This window comes from Sphaerodactylus townsendi, linkage group LG03, assembly GCF_021028975.2.
Source record: "Sphaerodactylus townsendi isolate TG3544 linkage group LG03, MPM_Stown_v2.3, whole genome shotgun sequence".
In the NCBI taxonomy this organism is placed as follows: Eukaryota; Metazoa; Chordata; class Lepidosauria; order Squamata; family Sphaerodactylidae; genus Sphaerodactylus; species Sphaerodactylus townsendi.
The window spans coordinates 156,101,902-156,125,997 of NC_059427.1; the positions used below are offsets into that span (position 1 = coordinate 156,101,902).

The 24,096-nt window shown below is 47.7% G+C and overlaps 2 protein-coding genes across 2 annotated transcripts; both read left to right on the forward strand.

Annotated features, from left to right (window-relative positions):
- Positions 1-623: 623 nt before the first annotated feature.
- HOXC13 (homeobox C13) lies at positions 624-5,525 on the forward strand. The gene is made up of 2 exons (XM_048490668.1): positions 624-1,354; positions 4,114-5,525. The coding sequence occupies exons 1-2, from the start codon at positions 691-693 to the stop codon at positions 4,368-4,370; spliced, it is 921 nt and encodes a 306-aa protein (XP_048346625.1). The 5' UTR covers positions 624-690; the 3' UTR covers positions 4,371-5,525.
- Positions 5,526-15,852: 10,327 nt separating this feature from the next.
- Positions 15,853-21,672, forward strand: HOXC12 (homeobox C12). The gene is made up of 2 exons (XM_048487693.1): positions 15,853-16,418; positions 17,724-21,672. The coding sequence occupies exons 1-2, from the start codon at positions 15,854-15,856 to the stop codon at positions 17,960-17,962; spliced, it is 804 nt and encodes a 267-aa protein (XP_048343650.1). The 5' UTR covers position 15,853; the 3' UTR covers positions 17,963-21,672.
- Positions 21,673-24,096: the final 2,424 nt, after the last annotated feature.

Sequence of the window (24,096 nt, forward strand, 5' to 3'; positions counted from 1 at the left end):
CATTTCGGGGCTTATAGCCTTATTACCTCCCCTTCCCCCCAAAATCAGATCAACGGGCTGCTATATACCACCATTCCCTTTTTTATACAACGACTAGATTTTCCTCCCGTTTCAGCCCATTTCTATAAGCGCGTCCTCCCTTCATCGCGAGGAAACACAATTACGCCCATCAATTGCAAAATGATAATCATGATGAGATGAAAATTTCAAAAAGAGAAAGACATTTTTTTAAAATAAAAAATCCAGATCTCTCTCTCTTTAACCATGAGGGTGTTGTTGTTTTTTTCAAAGCAGCAAGAATTCTATCATGGCAAATCCCAAGCTCTTTGTGTCGGCCAAATATTGAGCACCCACACACCCCCTTATTTATTTCCTCAAGATCTTTACAATCAATGGGTGTCTCCCGTCGCCTTTAAGGATTTCTGTTTCTGTTGCAGGGAGGCAGCCAATGGGAGCTCTCCCTTGCCTTCCCAAAGCCAACAGGGACACGGTGATAGGACGGCGGGAGGGTCACGTGTCCGGGCGAGCGACTGCGAGCGATATTTACAGGTCACGTGGCCCGGCGGATTTCTTAATGAAGCGGACCCATCCCGCCGGCTCTGCGCATGCTCCCGCGTAAACAATATGTTGAAGAAATTAGGTGTCTCTCTTTGGGAAGTCGAGTTTTAAAAAGCTCGGGCAGACCATGATATGACGACTTCACTGATCTTGCATCCACGCTGGGCGGATACCTTCATGTACGTGTATGAGGAGAACCCGAATGAAAATAGCCAGAATAAAATCCCAGCCATGGAAGGGCTCAGTGGGAACTGCCCAGCGAGCCACTGCAGGGATTTAATCTCTCACCCGGTATTGGGTCGTCATTCCAGCAGCATTGGGACACACCAGGGTTCGGTCTACACGGATATACCTGCTCCAGATGCCGCCAGGCAGTGCCCCGCTCCGCCAGCCTCGTCCAACGCCACCCTGGGCTACGGCTACCCTTTTGGAGGCAGCTACTACGGATGCCGATTGTCCCATTCCCACAACGTGAACTTACAACAGAAGCCTTGTTCTTACCACCCGGCCGAAAAATACCCCGAGCCCAGCGGCTCCCTCCCCAGCGAAGAACTATCCTCGAGGGCCAAAGAGTTTGCTTTTTACCCGAGCTTTGCCAGCTCCTACCAGGCGGTCCCTGGTTATTTGGACGTATCCGTGGTCCCGGGGATCAGTGGGCACCCTGAGCCAAGACACGACGCCCTGCTTCCCATGGAAGGATACCAGCACTGGGCTCTGTCCAACGGTTGGGACGGGCAGGTCTACTGCTCGAAAGAGCAGTCGCAGTCGACCCACCTCTGGAAGTCACCTTTCCCAGGTAGGGGTGCTCCGCGATCGCCTGCCGCTCGCACAAAACCGGCATGCTCGCGTGCATAGGGCTGTAACCTAACCGCCCAGGGGAAACTAGCCCCGGAACGCTTGCATGGGCACGCACGGGGAAGAAGGTGAAACAACCCGGTTTCGAATCCAGCAAGCACACCTTGGAAAACCAGGGTGCATTCGCAGCCAGTTTGCCAGTAGCGATGCCTGTGTGTGTATTCTGTGTCCCCCCGCCCCGCCGTGTTGGCTCACTTGGCTTGATCTCTATCTCTCTCTCTCTTGGCTTTTGCTTTTTTGTTTTAATTAAAAAAAAACCCCAACAACACATTTCTGAAAGAAGGGAGAGTTAGTGACTCTGCCTCTCCCCCCCCCCCCCCCCCCGCCTTCCCTCTTCCTTTGCTAGAAAGGCTGGGGTGTTTCGGGAAAGGTACAGTAAATCATATTGCAATTACAGAAGTAGCTGTCAAGTGACATGAATCTTACAAATGAATCTTGTAAGAGGAGTGGGGAGAGGGAGAGAAAGAGGGCGACGCTTTCGCCTTGGGTTAGAAATCTCAGGTGACTGACAGCTTGCCTGGAACCCTGAAATCAGGAGCGCTTCGGGCTTATCTTATTGCTAAGGGGGTTTTTTTGGGGGGAGGGGGCGTCGTTGAGATGAAAGATCAAGGCAAGGTCTCTCTTACGCTCTTCGGGTCCCCACCTTGCCATCAATACCGGGGCCCTTTTAATGAACGGAGTGAAAAACGCGAAGATAAAGTAGCCAGGGAGGGCAGAAAAAAAATCATAAATTTGCCTTGGGAGTTGGGGGATGCCCTATCAGATAGGACAGCGCCTGCCAACAATGCTCCAGCGTTGCATGATGGGTTTTCCCTTCCTAGAGGAAGAGGAATGTAGCCAGGAGAGAAGGGAGAGAAAAGAGGCCTGTGGAGCTCTTGCAGAGTTGCTCGGCCGCTGGTTCGAGTCTGGGTCTCTATTGGAAGGTGGCTGGCTGAGAAGGGTTCTTTGTTTAAAAAGCTGTTCCGAGAAGCCAAGAAGTATTCCTTGGGGACCCACGTAGCTGGCAGGGCATGCATCTCGGGTTGGCTAAGCGGAGATCTAGCGTTGCGACTCACCTGCTATCTAGATTCAAGGCAGCTGAGCGTGAGAGGGTTGCTGGGCCAGAGACTGTTGTTCCGGAGGAAGGTGGGATGCACATGGCTTCCCAGTGACCCCCCCCCCACCTCCACCGCACTCCCTGAACTTCATCCTTGACTTTGCCACCATTTTAGGAAAGTCCCTAGACGCTATGGAGAGGTCTGGTTTCCCATTCAATGTCATTGAGTGCTTGTGTTTGTGTGTGTTGGAGAGACCCAAAAAATATCTTCCTGTGAAGGCTTGGGCCTTTAGAGACACCCTAGGAAAGATCTATGGGGACTTCCTGGAACCCCAGCGAGAAGGAGAAGTAGCTTAGCTCCACCAACTAGGTTGCCTTCAAAAGCCTCCGGAGATTGTCTTGCTTGCCTGTTAGAGAGCAGAAGAACTAGATGGGAATTGTAGTTCCTGAACATCTGGAGAGCCGCAGGTTCCCTACCCCTGAACTAGAACAAGAAAGAGATGGTCTTCTTTCTTTCGCAGCTCTCCTTTCTTGTGGAGGGGGAAGCCTGCATTGGTAGCTGTGGGGGTGGGAGTGGGGGGAGGCGGGGAAGGAACTGATGAGCGAGGATTCCAGTGAATCATGAAAAATTAGCCATGGACAAGCCTCAGCTTAGGGGACTGTTAGGGACAAAAGTGTATTAAAGGCTATGAGAATTCATTGATTCTGCAGCCCATTCTGGACGGAGGGTTGGGTGGCTCACATTTCTCGACAACCGAGGCGTTTCCAGGAAAGCAGCAATCCCCCAAATAGGTATCCCCCCCCGCGCCGCCCCTTAAATGTATCTACCGTCAGTGACAACAAGATGTGACCAGAGCCCTCTGAGGTCCCTCATCCTGCTCGGTCTTTATGTGGCATCGATCAATCCGGGAAGAGCGCCTGGAATGCGCCCAGGCACTCGCCCGCGCACCCTCGCGGCTAGGCGCGCGCCCGGCGCCCAGGGCTGCTTTCCCGAAGAGCTGGAAACCATCTCCAAAGCCCGATTCCCCCTGCTGAGCCTAGTCCATCCCCTGGCCCAGACTGAAATACCCTCGGATGCTTACAAAGGGAGTGAGGAGGTGAAGCCTGCCTGGGACCCTGTCTCCCCTTCTGACTAATTTTGGCGCTTCACAGAGGGGGTGCTGTGCTTGCGAGGCGCCTGATGCATGACTTGGTGCCTTCTTTATATCTGTCCTGGATAAATTTGGCCTGGAATAGCAGCAGCCCTAACACCCCCCCACCCCCACCCCACCACCATGCTCCTGTAGGAATACTTTGCTCAAGCACCGTCTTTCCACGCCCGCCTTTTCTGTTCTTTTTCTGTCTCTTGTAGTTGTTTTTTCTTCCTGTCCCCTCCCGTGCCCCGTCTCTCCTTAGCCTTTTCATCTTCCTTTAGCCCCCCCCCGCCCCACACGCACCTAGTTTGTCCCCCTCCCCACTTGATCTCTTTTTCACAATGTCTGGAAAAGACACTGTCCAGTGAGTCACAATGTAACAGACACCCTCTCTTTTTTTCTCTCTCTCTCTCTTTCTCTGTTCTCGTCTTCTCTTTGTTCTCTTTTTTCTTTTTTGTTCTCTCTCTCTCTCTCTCTCTCCTCTCCTCTCCTCTTTTTTTCCCCGCTTTCCTGTTCTCCTCGCCTTTACAGATGTGGTCCCTCTTCAGCCCGAAGTGAGCAGCTACCGTAGGGGCCGAAAGAAACGTGTCCCCTACACGAAAATCCAGCTGAAAGAATTAGAAAAGGAGTACGCCGCCAGCAAGTTCATTACCAAAGAGAAGCGGAGACGGATTTCGGCGACCACTAACCTCTCCGAGCGCCAGGTTACCATTTGGTTCCAGAACCGCAGGGTCAAAGAGAAAAAGGTGGTTAGCAAATCTAAGACACCTCACCTTCACGCGACCTGACAAAGGGATCCTTCGGGAGGATCGGAAAACATACGCATACACACACAAGGGGGAGAGGTGGGGAAAGCCAAGCAAGAAAGGCAAATATTTATCTGAGAAAATTTGTATAAAGAAGAACATGCATTCGAACTCTTGGATGATTTGATTATTTAAAAAAAACAAAAACCTAGGGGAGCAAAAAATGATAATAATAATTAACAGCCATCTTTGGCTTATTCTTTCTGTCCATATACTGCCGTCTTTAACTGTGAATCGGGTCGTCCTTCTGAACCATCCATTTTTGATATTACAGTACCCTTTCAATGAGGAAGAGAGAGCGAGAGACAGAGACATAAGGAGGTAGATTTGTTACCTGGGGATCCAGAAGGTTCTTTTTCTAGAACTGTCCCCCACCCCACCCTCTCCCCTTACCACCGATCAAAGGTTGCCCCATTCTTTGGTTGTTTCTATTGTAAAAATATTATATAATATATATAAATATATATATGAAGAACATATTCACAGCAGTTCCAATAAAGATTCCCTAGATTTCCTTTCGTTTCTTGACGGTGGACCTTTAAGGGGGGGGGGGAGGAAAATAATGAGAAACGAGGCTGCTATCGTGAGATTTCCGTCGTTGTTGTCGTCGTTTTCTTGTGTGTTTTTTTAAGCACACTGTCCAATAATTTTGTCAGCCTTCGGTTTAAGGGGGACTGGCGGTGTGATTCCAAAGGCAGGATCCAGCCAAAGATCTTCCGAATCCACTGGGTTTCGGTTGGGAGAGGATCAGGCTATGCGCTTAACTCTTCCGTTGACAGAAATAGGATTTAACCTTGCTTAACTCTGGGTGGATCGTGCCCCTGTATTTTTTTTAAAAAAACTAGTCTTGTTTTTGTTTTCTGGAATATGTTCTCACTGGGGTTGCTTTGTCGTTATTATTGTTCTTTGTTTTGTTTTCCTGCCGTAGAACTGGAATGTTTATTCTCCATCGACAGTATGGAAAGTGCTCAATATTCTGTTTATTTTTTTTCTATACCATTAAGAACAGTGAGTGTTCTTTCGCCATGTTAAAGAGATCCATTTTTCTAAGAAAAAAGGGGGGGAAAGTGTCCTGTATATGTATATAATGTGGTGTCCGAATGATATGTACTGAATGCAGAATACATTTCTTAAAAATAAATCTCGGTGTTTGTTTTTGTGTGTGGGGAGGGGTTTGCCTTGGAGGATGGCTGACGATATATGTACGTGCCTCCCTTGTGAAAGTGGAAGCAGGCGGGCTGCTTTGTCCTGGGCCAAACCTCACGAGCGAAGGATCCGGGCTTCTAGGCAAACCCGATCCGCAATTTGGACGTGCTTAACGCCCCAGACTCCTCGGGAGTAAGTCCTGTATTTATTATTTTGCGGGGCTTGCTCCCAGAGACGTGTTCGCCAGGTTTGCAACCTAGGAAGGTGACAATAGCGACCTTGCCTGGAGAATTGGTTCCCTGTAGGTCTGCCGGAGAGCAGCCTGGTTTCAACCCAGGTTATGACCGGGGCTTGCAGCCTCGTCCCACTTCGCTCCCGCTGATAGGCAACTGAGAGCCACTGAGGGGAGTGGGGGAGTGGGGGGTAATGGAGCGCGGGGCTTCTGGCAACGGGAGGTATTAGCATGAGGTCCTCTGTGGAGCATACTTGGCAGGATAGCTCCAAATGGAGAATGGTGGCAAATGGAGTGCCAACCGGACTCAATAGAGCACCGGGCTGTTCTGTGGCACACGGTTCGGTACTTCTCTTCGTGGGGAAATTTGTAAACCACTGGATCTTTTCCTATGTTAAAAAGCCCAGTTTTTTAAAAAACTGGTCGCGTTTGACTCGCTTCCGTTGACTCGAGGGCTGCCAACCCACGAACCCTTACTCCAGAGTAAACCCAACGGAGCGTGCCGAACCTTCCTCCCCGGTAAACAGCACGCTGAGATTTGAGCTGCCGTCTTATCCGCAGTCCCTCAGTGGTGAGCTCCTTCCGGCTGAACTGGGATCTCCTTCAGAGTAAACGCCAACAGGGCTGGTCTCTAAAAGTCCCGTTCTCACAGCGTTCCTGCTTCGGATCACCCAAAGCCTATCGTTTAATTAATCCCGGCTAAGGAACCAAACGCACCGTTCGTTCCTTCTGGAAGGACTCTGCTTTTAAGATCAGGAGAGCCTTCGGGCTTTGTTGCCGCCGTGTCTTCTCCTCCGGCAAGACTCAACTCCCTTAATATTTGCTCCAATTAATTGCATCGTAAACTGTCGGCAGAGAACGCTTTGACAGCGAGGTGGCCAACGCCGGTTTTAAGTGCATGGAGCCTATGGATTCACTGAGGTCCCTGAGAGAGTTCAGTCCTGCAGTGTGGGCGGACCAGCAGATAGGGAAAGATAAGCAGCCCTGAGTCTGTTGGATCGTGGCCTTTTGGCTCATAGGCGCATTGATTGTCCACAACCCCCTAATCAGCCCCCTACCTCCCCAGCCCTGAACTTATTTGCTCGAGAGGTGACTCTATGGACTTGTGGGGTGTTCACTTGCAAAGGAAGACGTTGCTGTATGAGGAGACCTGTTCAAATAAATGAACAGCGGCCTCTTTAAATTCCTCCAGTCCAAACAAGCTGTGCAATTCTGAGGAAACTTTCCTAGGAGTAAGCCCCACCGGATAGACCTCAGTTCCGAGTAAAGCTGTTTCAGATTGTTGTCGTAATCTGTTAGAGCAAGACAGTCCCGCGGATATCAGTGGGGTTTGCTTCCGTGGAAGGTCTTGCAAAACAGACGGGTCAGACTGGCTCGCCTGGGTGAAGCGGTGGGTCATATGCACAGGATAGCCGGGCTGACCATCACCGTGACCAGAGCCTCCGGACAAAACCATTTCAAATACTCAATAAGGTCCGGATTATTAGTTAGACAACAGACCGCGTTTATGGAGTGGTCCCTGCAAGAGTAAACAAAGAGTTGGTTTGAGTTCTCGATAACTTCAGCTCGGTATGATTAAAGTTGCTGCTGTGGGTGCATTTTCGGCCTTCTGAAACCAACCCAGCTTTTTCATTGTCTAGGTGTACTTTGCTGAGGGGCTGCCCCCCACCCCTACCGCCCGTCAGGCTTCCTATTCTACAATAATGGCTAGGGCAGTAATGCAGGAGACACCATTTTCCCTCTTGAATTAGGGGAGAAAAGTGGAAACTCGAGTAGAAAGCGAAAATAAGTTTCTTAATTTCAGTAGCAGTTTCGAATATCTGCACAGGCAACCATCGAGAGAGTCAAAGATGTCCACCTACTCGGCCCAAGTCCCCTGCAGACAGAAAGCATGACTCTGGTCAGATGGAATGTAGCTTCTTTTGCAGGGGAGATGCTTTCTTATGGAAAGGTCTCTCCATAGAAAGATGAATATTTGTTCTCCAGTTTCCCCTCCGACGGGGCTGTTTGGAATACCTTGATCCAAAATGTCCCTTGTATTTCAGAAAGAGAGATTTGAGGCTATGCCGTCAAAGCATTCAAGTTTAGGCTGAATAGAGTTGGCCAGCAAGTCCGGTTGGTGTTTAGGCTAGCCAAATAACTGATACGGGCTCCACTGGTATAAGGGGCACCCGGATTCACTCCTGAGTGAACACAACAAGGTACCTGAGTTTGAAATGGCCTACACAATCAAGTGGCACTAATAGCACTACCTAACTGGCAAGTACACCAATTGATTTCCATGTAGCACCCTTCCACCTCCCGCCCTTTGAATCTGGACCTTCGGATTTGTCGCTCTACCAAAATTACCCAAATGTGTGCAGCCCAGAAGGCTATTAGTTGGATCCACAGTCCCTTTCGGCCAAGATACCGAGACATGACGACATTTTGGCTTCCGTCCGATTAATATGGTTTTAAATCCAAGTTGGAGCAGGCTGTAAATCCTCTTAAATTCAAGCAGTGTGCAAATTCTGTTTTTTTCCCCAGAAGAAGCCTGCAGGTTCTCTTCCTTTTCATTCTAACAGGAGACAATCGATTTCCATCTTCAGTGGAGAAAACTGCCATATTTTTGAAAAGATGTTGAACGTGACCGAATGCCATTCATAAAGGGGCGCCGGGTTGGGGTGGGAGACACTTTCCAGCATCCAACAGATCTTTCTCTGGCAAAGACCATTTAATGTTAGGGGACAATCTAGTCCACAGAGCAACTGAAGTTTCTTCAGTGGGTCAAGTGAAGCTAGAAACTGTGCATACTATCTGTATGCAAACTGGGCATGCCATCTATTTCTAAATCTCTGTCTGTATCTATCTAAATACTATAAGTATCCCGATTCTGTGCAAACTCGGCAACTTGTGCATGCTATCTGTTTCTAAATTTCATTGAGGTATGCTGGTCAGTCCCACTGAATGGCTAACTGTGAGTTTAGGAGCCCCATCCTCTGGAAAGCTCACACCCTGGGAATCTGGCTGGTCCTTAAGAAGGTATTGGACTGGAATCTTGCAATCCTGTGTGGACTGTTTTGGTACTTAATGCCAGCGGAAGTCAATGGAACTTGCGTTGGAGTCAGTGTGCACCGTTTTATAACCTCAGGCTCCATTCTGCTGGGAGAAAGCCCCACCTATTGCTGAGTACCTTAACTTCTCCTGACAATCTGGGGGAGGGGGGCGGGCGTTTCTGCCAGTCTAGTGTAACTGAACCGAGAATCCAGACGCACAATCCCGGTTGTGGAACCATTTTTGCTACCGCTACTCATTTGATAAACTTCAGAGGAAGCTATTTCTCTGAAACACAGTTCTGGGCCTGGCGTCCAACACACACACCGCTGGATTTCTTGCTGGGGGCAAGCTCTGGGCTAACTTCAGAAGGCCCCGCAAAACCGTGTCTCGTCCTGGGCGGTACTGTTTGATGCTGAGGGTAGTCCCGCCTTTCCTCTCCAGTCAGACCTGGGCTACAATCAGTTTGATCCAAACCGATTCGCAAGATCCTAACAATCCTCAGTCTTCACAGGCGAAAAGAATGACGATCTCCCATTTCGTAGCATTACCCATAAGGTAAACTGACTCACATACTTGGGAATTCTCCTGCACCCATTAGGCGCCCATATTTATTTTATTTATTTATTTATTTATTAAACTTTTATACCGCCCCATCCTCTAGGGGCTCTGGGCGGTGACATTTATGGAAATGTCACTCCTACACCCTTGCCAAAAAAACCCCAAATCTACACACTTCCTTAAAATGCATCCCCTCCTGTGTGTTTTGTATATGAATGGGTTTCTTGGTACTTCTCGTTTGGTCGCAGTTTGCAAAAACCTTTCGCCCTTGTAACCCTGTGTACATAACATGTACCTACGGGTCGGAAGTGACCCCTAGAAATTATCTCACTAGGCTATGGTCCACAGAAAGCTTCCTTCAGGAAGTTAGTCAGCATTGAGTTGAAAGGTGCCCCAGGACAATACAGTTGCTCTGGGACCTGCTTCCCCAAAAAAGTGACCCTAGGAACAATGGCTGAGGCCAGAAACAGCTCCATGCGTGTGGCTTTTTGGAGAGAATTGTTTATATGAATGGGAGAGATTGGCCATTGTCGCCAATGGAATGTAGACGTCTAAAGCCCGAGTTAGGTTGCATGGATGAAGAAATCGTACAGGGTCTAGCTTGCTAGCAGCGTCCCACGATGACTGTGCCCTTTTTTCCCAACAGGCAGTGGAACTTCCTTGGGCCCCTTCTCACTGTTAGCGCACATTTCTCTCATGCCTACGCAAAGTGCAAATTCCCTTGTTCTGCTTGGTACCTTAACTGTGGTCGGAAAAGAAGCGCTGGTGAGTCTACAGTTTTCAGGGTTACGGTTTGGTTCCGAAGAAGACATGAGATGCCACACGCTGGCAGAGACTGAAGTCTGTCTGAACAAAGCCACGCACATCACTGAAGAAGGCGGCTAGCGCAGAAGTAGGGGTGCGTGGGTGGGTCCCATTTGCAAGTGTCTCCAGTGCTTTCATTTCCTCGGCAATGGACTTCAGACATGGCCTTGGTTTTCTCTTCCTTTCAAACCCTCCCCCACCCCCACCCCCGCTCGTAAATAGATTCACACAGAAGTCCCATCTTTTGCTGAATACGACCGGGCGCTCTCCAGTTTGCTGGTGTCGGGCAAGAACGACCCTCTGACGTCACTTCTGGGGCTAGCCTTGACCATGACTATGCGGCCTATTTGACCTTGACATCACCAGCTTCCTGCATAAAAATCCTCAAGGCCTTGATCTTCTAGGAGCCAGTCAGGAGCTGGGCTTCTCCAAGTGTCCCCTGGCCTCTGTTTACAGATAAACAAGGTGTCATTTCAAGTCTAGACAGGCGGCCTAATGACCAACAATAAAGGCATGTCGAGGAAGCGTCCCAGTTCCCCCCCCCCCTCCTTTCCTTTCCTTTTGTATCTAGGGCTTTGAATAACGTCTTAACTACGGCCTTTTATAGGAAAAGGTGCCTCCTCTTTCCGCCATCTTCCCCTTTTCCTAGTTATTGTGTATCGCTTGCACTTGAAGATTCTTTTTTTTTGTGTGGTAAGTTTCTATTTATATGACGGGAGGAAAGAGTTGGCTTCACACCACAGAGTTATGGGCTGAGGTAAGTTGCTAAATGGTTGCTTTTCTCATACTCCTGGGTACACCTACTCCCAATAACTCGGGTTCCCCCCCTCCAGTCTGATGGAGGAAGATTTACACTCAACTGCACATACATTTGCATAGATGTGTATCAGTGTGTGTAGGCACAATGTTGTTGACTATCTCAGTCAACCTGGCAGTGGAGGATTTTCCGGGGTGTGTGGCCATGATCTGGTAGTTTTTGCTCATAACATTTGTCCAGAATCTATGGCTGGCATTTTTAGACAAGGCGCTTGGAGAAGGTGGTTTGTATACTGGGGTGGGAGGGGGGGTTCTGCCCCGCAAACACTCCCTAAAAGGCTACCGGGAGGAATTCCTAGGCTTCCTTCCAGATTTTATTTTGTCACAGTAAAGATATATTTGGAGTAAACTTTTGAAGAACGGGATGAAAAGCGCCCTACTCGGGAGTAAAACCCAACTGAAATCTAGGTTTCCTTGCAGGTGGAGTGGGGGCTTAGTTGATTTCTTGCCCTTATACAAGCAGGATGCACAATAAAGCAGGATTCTGTTAACCTCCACCCCACCAACCCCCTTAACCATTATTATTTTCCCCTTTCCTAGCCAGCTACCTTTGCTTTACTGAAGATGCAAGCAGTGCTTTACATAAATCCAGCAGGAGTATGACAGCCTCTGCTGGCGGTGTGGGGGAAAATGTCGCTGCATCACAATCACTGAACTTTCCCGTACTCAGAGAAACTCAGGCAAATTCTCTCGAACTGGTCCTCTTATCAGAGGCTACGCAAAAGCAGCGTCCATTTCAGATTAACAATGCTGAGAGCTCATGGAATATTAGCAAAGATTCCCCCTAACGTTCCCGAGGGTTGAAGCTCCCTTTTTCTCGAAGTATTTTTTTCTTGTAGCTGCCCTCCTTCGCCCTCCCCATATTCAACTAGGGTTATTCAATGTCCACATCTCAAGTCTTTCTTTTTTAAAGAAAGATAGTTTCCCGTGGCTTTTTGTAGTCACACCCCATCCCATAGATCTAGTCCCCTTTTGAAAATTGAGGAACCCCCCCCACCTCCAAATCCCCTTTTATTCTCAAAGGGGAAATTTCCGAAGGCAGAAAGAAAATAAGTGCATTTTCAAGACAAAGTTTGTTGCAGCTTTTAAAACAAATTAGGAGGGAAAGGTTTGCCTGAGCAAGGTACTTACAAAAGCGAATTTTGACCGTCTTCAACTGAGCGTACGTGTGTGTGTTTTAAAATAAATAAATAATAAAAGACTGCACTAGGCTTTTTATGTTGCGGAAAGGAATTTTCCACCAGAAGCCTGAAGTTCAATTGTAATTTTGCCACCAGCTGACATGGTTTTTTTCCTAAGTGATTTTTGATGGGAGAGGGTGATTTGATAACTTGGGGGTAGATTCTGCCCTGGTGGCGCTCTTTGAAAAGCATTGTTGGTGATGGGGGGGGGCTGCTTTGAAAATACAGAGGGTGGGGGGAGCTAAACAATTGTAAAGGGCTGTGATTCTTGGAGGCGGATTGCTGAAACCAGGAAAGATCAATGAATATCCGAGAAGGGAAAGATTATAATCTTGAGGAAATAAAGTGACTTTATTGTAGTCGGAGGTGCTGAAAATAACATTTAGGAAATACAAGATCAAGCTTCCCCTGGCGAGGGGCTTTTCTTTTTCTTCTCTGGCAGGAACCGGTTGTTCTTTCAAGACAGTCATTTGCATAAGATGTAGAGCCCATTTAATACACTAGACAGTGACCTTGAACTGGCTGAAGCGCCAACTCGCCTCCTATGAGACTTTCTCTGCGGGCCCCTTTTCAAAGGAGCTTTTATGAATGTGCAGAAATAGGAAAAGGAAACCTTTCTGTACCTCAAAAACTGGAGCCTCCGCAGATAACGAATGATGAATGGCAAAAAGGTTTCTTTTTTAAAAAAAAATAGACCACTTTCTACCTGCACAGAACAGATTCGGGACCTGATTCCCAGTCAGCTACCCCATGAAAGCCCCAGGTGACGCTGTGTTTGTAAGATTCTTTGGTAGGATTGTAGGATTCTTTGATATAAAAATAAAAATCCCTGTCTGGACATTCAAAAGTGCTGTTTGTGTCCCTCTGAAAAATCGCCACCGACCCCCTTTCATTCATCTGATCTATACCTTCTCTCCAAAGGCCCTTATTTCTCTCTTTTTTTTAATAAGCACTATCAAATATTCATGAGGAAACCCGAGTCTAGTCTTTAGAATGTTTTATTTTAAGGGCTATAGTAATTACATTATCTTGCAACAGTAAGCGGGAAGGATTTTTGTGGTTGCTGTTCAGACTTACCCATTAAGACTTTCCACCCAAATCTTCCTCTGCCCAGGTAACGCATTCCCACGGAATATGTAACAATCCATATTTTTTCCTTCGTCTCTTGGACCTGCCATTTAATTTTTGCAGTATGGGTGTTATTTCTTCCCTTGCAAAAAAGAATGGGGAGGGGGGCGAGCATTATTAAGGCGCCCATAAATATATTTATGACTCAGGAGGGTGCATATTTATGAACCTGATTTCAGCTGAGATCTTGCCCCAAGCGAAGCGGCTTACAGGAACAAGTCTACTCGTAAGTAAATCCCGTGTCGTTCAGAGGGGCTTACTCCCTGGGAAAGTGTGATTAGCCTTGTAGCCTAGATCGCATTGAGGACAATGAGCGGGATGCTGTCTGGAGCTGCATCCTCAAGACATGAAATCAATAGATCATATTGAGCATCCCAGTTTTAGCCCAATAGTAGCCGTGTGTGTGCTCGTGGGTTTCTCGAGAGAAAGCTCATCCGGGGATATGAAAACCGGCTAGCAGTTTTCCGCAGAACTGCTCCATTGAAATCAGTGGACTTGGACTAGGGGTACGCCTGTCTCTCGTAGCAAGTCCAGTATGCCTACTGCTATTCTCTTCGTGCTGTCGTGACTGCAGAGCGTACGTAACAAGATGTAACATACTTCCGGCTTCAATTACTCCTCCAGGATCCACAAGAGAACAAAGCCACGGAAGCCTCCACTGCGGGCGCTTTGTAGAGAAAAATCTTTTATTTATTCCGAGTTTTTTTTTAATGACAATTTATATGCTGTCTACAGCAATCACACGCTTGTTAAGCTATAAAATTGTTTACTCCCAGGCGGAATAGCATTTTCCTAAGGACCTAAATTATTCTCCATTTAAATCGTGACGCGCAAGGAACTCTTCTGTCGCACCTGGGAAAGGGGTTTCTCGCTCTCTCTTTAAATAAAAAAGCACTAACCTTAAATAGTCACAGATTAACAGGCTTTAGCTTGACGCGGAGTTCGCACACTGAGGGATGCTTCGAGCCAGATGCCGAATTACAGATATAGGTATAGGAAGGGGCATGTGGACAGTGATTTTAGAATATAAAGGAGCTGCCCCTTTAATGGAAGTAGGAAAGAAAAGTGTTTATTTAATTCACACGTGATTTCTCCCCTTCCTAAACGGCCGGGGAACCAAAGTAGGCATTGAGTCCGAAGCAGGGGAGTAGCCAGCAATATAAAGGAAGCCCGGCTAAATACATTCCGTGGACGTTTCAGGATTCGGATTTTTTGCGCCTCGAAGTGGTTTTTTTGAAAAAGAAGGGAAAAAGAAACTGGTATTCCGATTTTTTTTTTAATGTATCAGAGCTGGTTAGGGGTGGTGGGCGGGTGTCTGGAATTATTTTGTCCGGGTCTTCCCGCAAATCAGTTTTAACTTCTACATGAATATTTACGGTAACTCGCCCGTCAAGTTCTCCAGTGTCAGAAGTGGAGAGCAGCCGAGAGAAATCCTCCCATGTCATCTCCCCCCACCCTCTAAATATATGTGTATGAAGCCCTGCAATTTCTTTCCTCCGCAAAAACCCCGTTCTCCTTTGTTCTCCCGAGCAGACAGGTTCGACTCGTCCCTAAATCCGGATTCCCTTTTAAGGTCCTTTTGCTAGAGCTTAGCGTCCGAGAGGATCTGCTTTCTGCGGAGGACGCCCCCACCAGTTATCTCTCCGACAGAACCAGCCCTTTCGGGGTCTCTCCCCCCCCCATCAGAGCTTTCTAAATAATCGATTAAATAGAGCTTTAAACCAGTATTAATCGAATACTCATTACCCTTAAATAACAGGTGAGGGAAAGGGGGACCGCTCCCATTTTTCTTTGTTGAAAGAATTCGGCAAGAGGGCTGGTCCTTTTTCCCCTGTCTCTCTCTTTTAGTCCAGAAGACTTGGCAAACACTGTTTTTGAGTTTTCCTAGACGGAAACAGTAAGTCCTTAATTCAAAGCCCGATTGTTGGTTCGCTTTAAAAATAATAATAATAATAATAAACAGAGGGGGGAGAGAGAATAAACCCCCGTTAAAGGTGGAAGGGGTTAGAGATATTTTAAAACTCTTCCACCCCGTCATCTGTAAATATGAGTCTGTTGCGGTTAGACTCATTCGTCTCCTTAAAGAGCCTGTAAACTTTATATGACACAATATCTAATAGTAATTTATTGGGAGATATTGTAAATTTTCAACTGTTTTAGTTAATAAAGGAGCTAATTAATGAGAAAATTGCTTAATTTTGCCAGCTGTTGAAGGGACCCTGGACGCGGCTGTGGGGAGTGGGGGGAAGCTGGGTGTCATTTCTTTAAAAAAAGGGGGGGGTACAATGCTTGGGGTTTCTCAGGCCGGTGCTTAAAGGCCGTTGTTTTATTTTATAAAATGTTTTATGATTTTTTTTGTAAAAAAAAAAAGCTGATAAAAAAACCCGAAAGGCAGAACTTAATGTTTTGTTTTGTCTCAAATTGCGGAGGGTGGGTGGCACCCTTTTTCCAACGCAAGTTGGCGCCCACGTGACCCCCGCGCACCAATCCGGCGGACCTTTAGGTTTAACTATGTTTAATGTCAGATAGCAATAAACTAGAAGCTCTCGGTCAGGCCCGCGGAAATGGGCGAACATAATCTCCTTAATCCTGGGTTTGTGGGACCGTTGGTGAACATCCACACGGGAGACACCTTCTATTTCCCCAATTTCCGAACCTCCGGAGGACAGCTGCCCGGCTTGCCGTCTCTCTCCTACCCAAGAAGGGACAATGTCTGTTCTCTGCCCTGGGCTTCCTCCGAACCGTGCAACGGATACCCCCAGCCCTACCTCAGCAGCCCCGTGTCCATTAACCCTTCCTTCGGCCGAGCCTGCGACCTAGCTAGAGTGGAAGAGAGCAAGTGCTACTATAGGGAGGCGTGCTCCGAGAACAGCCCCCTCAAAAGGGAAGAGCGGGGAAGGGACTCTGCCCTGATGCCCCTCGAGGCCGGGATCCCCAATGGAATGAGCGGCAATTTCGGCAAATTTGACTACCCGGCGGCCGAGGCGGTGTCCCACGACCCCCCTTCCTGCCAGTCCTTAGAGTCAGACTCCAGCTCTTCCTTGCTCAATGAAGGGAATAAGGGCGCCGCCAGCGAGCCGTCCACCCTGATCTCCCCTCTCAACCAAGGAAGCAATCTTTCCGCTGGGGGTAAGAACCGTGCGACCACGAACTCTCTCTCTCTTTCGGTGTGTGCATGTGCTGTGTGGACGTGTGGGGGTGGAGGTGTGGGTCCACAGGGCAGCGAACGGGTGCTTTGCCTCTTCTTGGTGTCTCTTGCCCAGCTAGGAAAGTCTCTGCTCGCGACTCTGGCTGTTATAAATTCCATGAAATTAGCAGCCGAGCTGAAGGCGTGCCTATTTGTGCCGAGGCCGCTAGGGGTAGCCCTCAAATGCCTCGCGCTTTATTAGGTGGTGCTGCTTTTAAAAGAAAAGCCTATAAACATGTAAATATCCCATAAAAAGGAGATCGCGATGGGCCAGATAGACAGATTCCCTGTTCTACTTCTCTCCCTCTCTCTCCCACCCACCCCTGCTTTCCCTCATTCTAACAAGCCAGCCGTCCAGACGATTTCCCCACACGCACCCCGGCTGCGTGATTGACGCCAGGTTTGCCAAAGGAATGGGACTGGTATTTGGGGATTTTGCAGCGGTGCGGCTGGAGGAGTCTCGGGGCCTTGGCTTGCTCGGATGGGCGGCGGAAAGACCTAGGGATAGCTTTTTTGAGGAGGCTGACCCAGACCCTGCAGAATGGACCTCTCAGGTGAAAATCTGGGATGAATGCCTTTGTGGAGAGGATGCCAAGTCCCCCGCAAAAAAACCCCTTTTGCATGTATTTCTTTTTCATTCGAGGGAGCAAAACGCGATGGTCTTCACCCCACCCCCAGCCCCCGTGGTTTTCCCCAACAAAAATTGAGCAAACTCTATTTTTGTAAAAAATATCTCCGCCCAATACTGAGGCGCCAGAAAAAAAAATCCCTACGATACGGTCCCTACTATGTGTCTGCTCTTCTGTAGAGTGAGGCTTCCATGAACAATCAGATGCTGTCGGTTCCCGTAGATATTGCTTCACCTAACTCGGAGACTCTATGACTGAGGCTGCTTGGTCTATTAAAGTTTCCCGATTTGCTAGCTCCAGACCTGATTGCCAAGCGATCCTCTAACCTGCTAGCGAATCCCCCCACCCGCCACCACGCTTTGGTCCCGAGCATCTACAGTTTATGCTTTAGGTGACATGCTTGATGGGACCTCTAGATCTTGGGACCAAAAAGGCAGATGCAGAGATTCTTCCTCTTGGGGCTGAAGCATGCCATTCTATTGCATATGTGGGGCGTTATTCAAGAACGAGCAATTCAAAGGAAAGGAGGAAAATAATTATAATTTTTGAAACTCTCTCTCTCTCTCTCTCTCTCTCTTCCCCATGTGTTAAATGTCCTGTCAATCACATTGTTCATAGGTGCACCCTGGTACCCGATGCATACAAGGTCCCGAAAAAAACGAAAACCCTATTCCAAACTGCAGCTAGCGGAGCTGGAAGGGGAGTTTATGGTCAATGAATTCATTACCCGCCAAAGAAGAAGGGAGCTTTCAGACCGGTTAAACCTGAGCGACCAACAGGTGAAGATCTGGTTCCAGAACCGGCGAATGAAAAAGAAAAGACTCCTCCTGCGAGAACAAGCCCTGTCTTTCTTTTAAAAGTTCCGACCGAGGTCCACCTTGGGTCACCACCGCAGAGAACTTGGTCAGTTGATGGGCCCCGGGACTTTTTCACCTGACCTGGTCTGATCTAGCCAGTTTAGATGGCTTCTTTCTTTTCTCTCTTCTCCTTAAAACAAAGAATCGGTATCCTTTACGAAACATCCAACAGCAGACCTGTATGCGAGCGTGCTTCTGGGTGGGTGGATGCGTGTATGAGAGAGAGGGTGCGTGGGAAGATCCTTCTCTTCTACTCTGGACCTGTTGGGAAAGTCCCCAATGTGAATACGCAGAGAAATAAGCCCCTCCGTCAATCAGCCGGGGTGTCTATTGTTCAAGATTGGTCATCGGTGTTCTGAATGTGAAGTTGAGTCCTGCGACAATCCCCCTCCCCCTCTTTATTTTTGGGATTCGCGTTTGTAAGCCTTCCCAGGTAGTCTGGCCCCTCTGAGCGGCAGGGCTACTAGTCAGCTTCGGTAGGTAGCCCAGAGCTACCCGCGAATAAGGCTCCTTGGGAGCCAAGTGGCTGACCTGGAGCAGAGGACCGGTTCAGAGCGTCGGGATTTTTCATCCACCGGAGCAAAAGTTTAAGCTTTTGTGGCGCTCGTCCTAAATCAACTGCAACTGTTCTTAACGCAGAATGGCTCGCCGGTGTTTTATGTGGGCCCGAGTTTATTTTGCAAGGCGAGCGCGGGTGGGAACGAGGTGATAAATATCCGTGAACGTCCAAAGCGTGGCGTGTGCGTGTGCATGGGTGTGTGTGTGTGTGTATTCATGTATATACATCAGCTGTGTAATGGTAGAGCTGGCTCTATGTAGGAGACCTGCAGATCACGGTACAGCAAGCCAGGACCAGGACGAGATGTTGGCCCATTCCCTCCGACCTGGGCTCCCTTGCGAGCCAGAACTGTCTTGGACCCGGAGGGGCTGGCTTTCCAGGAAACACCCCAGGAGAGGCCGCAGATCCCAAATCCCTCGGAGTCCGATAAAACCCAGGCGAGGAAGACATTTGCCCCTGCGCTCAGACAGATTGCTTTTCAAACCCGAGCTGAGCAGGTCGCCTGCGCGGTTCCTTTTCCACTCCAGCCCTCCCCCCTCCTCCTCCCCGCGCCCCCAAGACTTCCCAACCATTTCAATTTGTGCTCTGGTAATGGCTTCACTGAAGGACTATTTGTGCTGCTTATTATACTATTGTGTTTATTGATGATCTATATGGTGGGGGGGTGGCGACGCCGCTTTTATGCATCAACTATAGTGGCTGCCCCTTGGAGCTCATTAAGTCATTAATAGCTACCCCCCCCCTTCTAAGAGAAAGATCTTCTAACAGTAATGCTTTCTTTAACGATTGCTGTTTTCGAAATGAAGGAACAGGGACTTCCGCCTCCCCCTCCCCTTTTAACGCTTCTCGTATTTAGTTAGATTTAAGAATAATTAAATTCTTTTTATAAAAACAGCGGCTGATAGACCTGAAGAATCAGGAGTGATCCCCGTGCGTGGAGGTCCGTGTGTCTTGCACACCTACTTTATTTTCATCCCTGATTCTTCATAGGCAGCAGCTGCCGGCTGTGAACATTTATGGGGTGTGTCGCCTTATTTCCCCCCTTACACATCACATTCTACTTCTGGGGATATACGGCTCAGCCTTCTTCCAGAGACATCCGCACTTTCTCTTCCAGGGCAGGATGGGAGGGAGGGAGGGAGGGGGGGGAGAGAAGGTCCCCTTGTCGATCATCTGTGTTGTTTGCACACATGGCCCCGTTTCCTGGAGCAAATAACCCTTCGGTTTCCTAAGAGCCTTGCGCCTTCCCGAAAGTTTTCGGTGATCCCACTTCCTCTGCGGAGGTAGTGGGAGAAAGGTGATGGAGGCGGGGCGAAATAAACGGGGCAGGATGCATTCTCCACCCCCACCCCGTGGTGTGGGGAAACAAACCAGCTTTATCAGAGATTCGGTCCCACCGGGGGCTCAAAGGCGGGATCGGGGCCAGAACCGATTCTCGCTCAACTTGGCAGAATCCATCCTTGCGGATATTTTTAAAAAAATGATTGCAGTTGTTTTGGGGAGGGGCATAGCCCACTGGACCTGCGTCGGGTGAAAGGGGTCGAGAGGTATAGCACTGAATGCGGGCTGCTACTCTCTCTGCTTCATTCGTTTTATATCGGGGGGGATTAATTTTACGACAAAGGCAACGTTTTCCGGGCAAGTCTCAATTGTCACCACGTGGCTCCGGGGCTCGGCGTTCATGGTCATGACCGGTGGCAGGAATGCTTCGCTTTCAGAACCAGAGGGGGTGCCGTCTAGCCTTCGCTGTGCCTCCTCCTCGCCTACCTCTCCCCCTCGCCCCCCCCTCCCGGCAGTCTCTTCTTTTTTAGTTCGGGTTCCTTAGCCGATGTCAACATTCCTTCGCCTTTTTCCACACACACCCCTTCCAGAGGGGCCCCACCTTCATCCTTCCACAGGAAACCCCCACTCATTTCAAAATAAAGACCCTCCCATAAGTGTCACCCAGATTAGGAAGATTCAACACCCACACACCCCAAACAGTTTCTTTTTAAGTAACCAATCAACGCTGTGCAATAAATACAAATGTATGTCTATGTGTTTCAGTTAATGTGAGATGAAGCAAAGAGGTTTATGGTAGGTGAGAGAGAAATTCAGGTGGAGAAAGTCTAACTATTTCTCCGTTACCCACTCCATTGAAGAGAATTTATTTCCAAGTCCCTTGACCATCACCACACTATCATGACCCAGCTTTGTATTGTAAAGGGAGGGAAAAAGAAAGACGTTTTCCGTCAGACATAGGACCCTGAGTCGCTGAAGTATGTGTGGTCTGAGGATCGTGAAGGTACTAGGCAGGGAGTTTGAGGCACCAGATCAGATTTATCAATATTGTGCCCGATGTTTCGTCATGGTCCCCAGCCCCTACAACTGTCGCCTCTTCTTAGGAACCGGTGATATGTTACTCACTGGCTGTTCTTTTTTTATATATTTCACTTTATTAAGGTTGCATTTTGAAGGATGTGGTAGTTGGTTTATGGGGAGTTTATGGGACACTGTCATAACGCGATGTCGAATTTAAATCCGGTCAACTAAGAATTGAGGGGGGGGGAGAGAAAGAGAGACTGTCTTGTTAATATTTTACCTGCCGAGAACAATTTCTGTCCATAGTGGGGGGAGGGGAGTGTAGAGAGACTGCTACGCTTTGAAATACAACACACAAACCACCAGCAAGAATCTATTATCATAATCGAGAATCGTCTCCTTGTCTTGGTACCTGTGCGAGGCTGACGATTCTCTGTTGTCACATCAATGATAGGAAAGGGAGGAAATGATACCTTCTTTTTTTAAAATAAAAATTGAAATATATGCAATATCCTCTTTCAGATTGCTTTAAAGTATTATTCCGTGTGACTTCTGTTCGTCTTGTGTTAATTCTCTCAGTGTCTGTGGCTCCGTTCTCTGCTTGGTATGCCCTAGTCTAGTTTCCCCGTCGCTGTTAAATACGCATCGTTCTCAATATAGTCCATATGTAATGTTTCTTACCTCAAGCTATTATATGTAGGGCCTATGCAACTGTCTGTCATCGCACGTTTCCCCCGGCTTTATATAGTCATGTAAAAAGTTGTTTCACACTAATAATGATGACGATAATGATGATGATAAGTTGAATGTATTATGATGTGATTTCTGTTAATAAATAAAATGGTTCAAACCTCTGGTTGGCGATTTACTGCTTAGGGTGTCAAATTCGGAGGGAACGGCAAGATTCATAAAAGAGCAGGAAACCAAACAAAATAAAATAAGCCGATGAAACCTTCTGAGACAAATAGATCATGTTTTGCTTTTTTGAAAAATTAAGTGGATGTATAAAATACCTTGTAAAATGGGAGAGAGAGCACCAGAGAACCGTGATGACTATAATTAAAAGATCCCGAGGAAATAAGACGAGTAAATTAATCTCAGATTTTAGTGTTTTAATGAGAATATACGTGGTTGTAGCATTAACTGGGACTCAAAGCGGGATGGTCGAGTTCAATATAAGCTGACTACTGATTTATATTTTTATTTTTGCCTTCTGAAAGAGAAGAATGATTGGGGTATTTCGTGTAGAAATATATTTAATACTCTTCCCCCCCCCCTCATTTAAACACACTCACACTCACACATGAAGCTTACACTCATTTAAATACATGTTTTAAATTGCTTGGATCCTATTCAGTTATCTCATATTCTGTTTCTCCTGTAAATGTGTGTGTGTGTGGGGGGGGGGGGGGGATCTTCTCCCTCTTGGAGAACTCAACCAGGTGACTGCTAAGAGTATCTAATGAATGGCTTCACCTACATTAGACCTGAGCCTGCCTGCCTGCCTGCCTGCCTGCCTGCCTGCCTGCCTGCCTGCCTGCCTGCCTTCCTTCCTTCCTTCCTTCCTTCCTTCCTTCCTTCCTTCGGAAGATGCAGCGCCTTTGTTCAGCTGTCTGGTCTTCCAATCAACCTTAACGTTTAGAGGAGGCTAAAGTCATATATTAATACACTACACACACGCGCGCACGCGCGCACGCACACATCAAACCTTTTAAAACATCGATAAAAGGAGAGGGAAAGGAGACTCCTCCTAAAGGCAATCCGAGAAACAACAGATGCGGATGTAGAATCCTTCCTAGATCCCTGTGTCTAGATGTGAGAGAAGAGGTGCCTCTCTGGATCCGTTCTTCCTCGTTTTCTCTTCACCTGGATTTTAGAAAAGGTGACTTGTTGATTTGAACTCCTGCACTCGGACAGGACAGGAAAGAAAGCCATTGCACCAACCTAGTCGCTGATGTAAAGCAAAATACTTCCCTCCCACGTTCCCTCTGCTCCCCCCACCCGCGCAACGCCCTCTTCTGAACAAATGTCATATTGACGCGCAGGAGAAACGCCTGGGATTTGGCTTTCTGCTCTGTTCTTCAAATCTTATAGGGTTATGGAGCGCCTGAAATATCAGACAGGCAGTCCCTACAGACCCCGGTCGTACCTGGGACTTTCTGTTTGTTTTCAGGCCTTAAAAATGCAGATATGGAACACTAGTTAGTTACAAAGAATGCTCCAGGCGGTTGTGCTGGAAAGCGAGAGCGCGCAGTCGAATTCGCTACCATCCGTCATGAAAACCTAAAGGTTTATTCTACACTCTCAACCCAGCCAGGAATCTTAAAATAGACAGAATGAGAAAAATGAAACTCATAAGAAATTATCTGGTGATAGGGAAGCGGAGGATGCAATGAGAGGACGGAGTCAGTTCTTGAAATCAAACATTACTTTTATTTTATTTTTCTTCTCAGCCCCCCCCCCCCACTCCACCTCTTTCAGGCGTCTGTACACTTTATACATCTACTTCTATATTTGGCCATTGACTGTAAATAAAGACTTTTTCTTCATCATCATCTACTTCTATTTGAACATTTAAATTGTTCCATCCAGGTACTGGATTTAAGCTTAATAGCTTGGGGGGGGGGGGGAGGGGAATCAAGGAATTTCAAGGGAATTTCCGTCCAAGTTTTAAAAGTTCGATCCTGCAGCTCATTCCCAAGTGTATGAGGTGCACGTGAGCATCGTTTCATTTACCAGCCGGGGAGACCTGGATCCCGCAAATGTTAGAGGAAAGCTAATTGCATTGATGCCAAAGTCTTCAGATTTCATGACGTCTTTTAAAAGCGGTGGCATTCAGTGTAATTTTAAATAACGTTATGTTCATTTAAGTTCATTAGAATTAGTGTGTTTCTTTCCATCGTTTAGACTTACGTAAGCATGCCTGGATCCTAACAGTATCTACCATGCTAAGGGCTTCTGCTTCTGTGAGTTAACTGTGTTTACGGTTACACTTGTCAGGATCCAGCATTAAGAGCTGAATGGGGACTTACAGTACAATTCTAGGCAAAAACGACTCCCATGTAAATCCACGATGTGGGTTTGATTGAAGCAACTGCGTAGGGATTGCTCTGTTAACTCCCTAGCGTTCTGGATGAAGGTAAAAGGTGCTTATTTCAAAAGTAAACTGGACTGCGGCCCCTTTCGCACATGCAGAATAATGCACTTTCAATCCACTTTCAATGCACTTTGCAGCTGGATTTTACTGTGCGGAACAGCAACATCCACTTGCAAA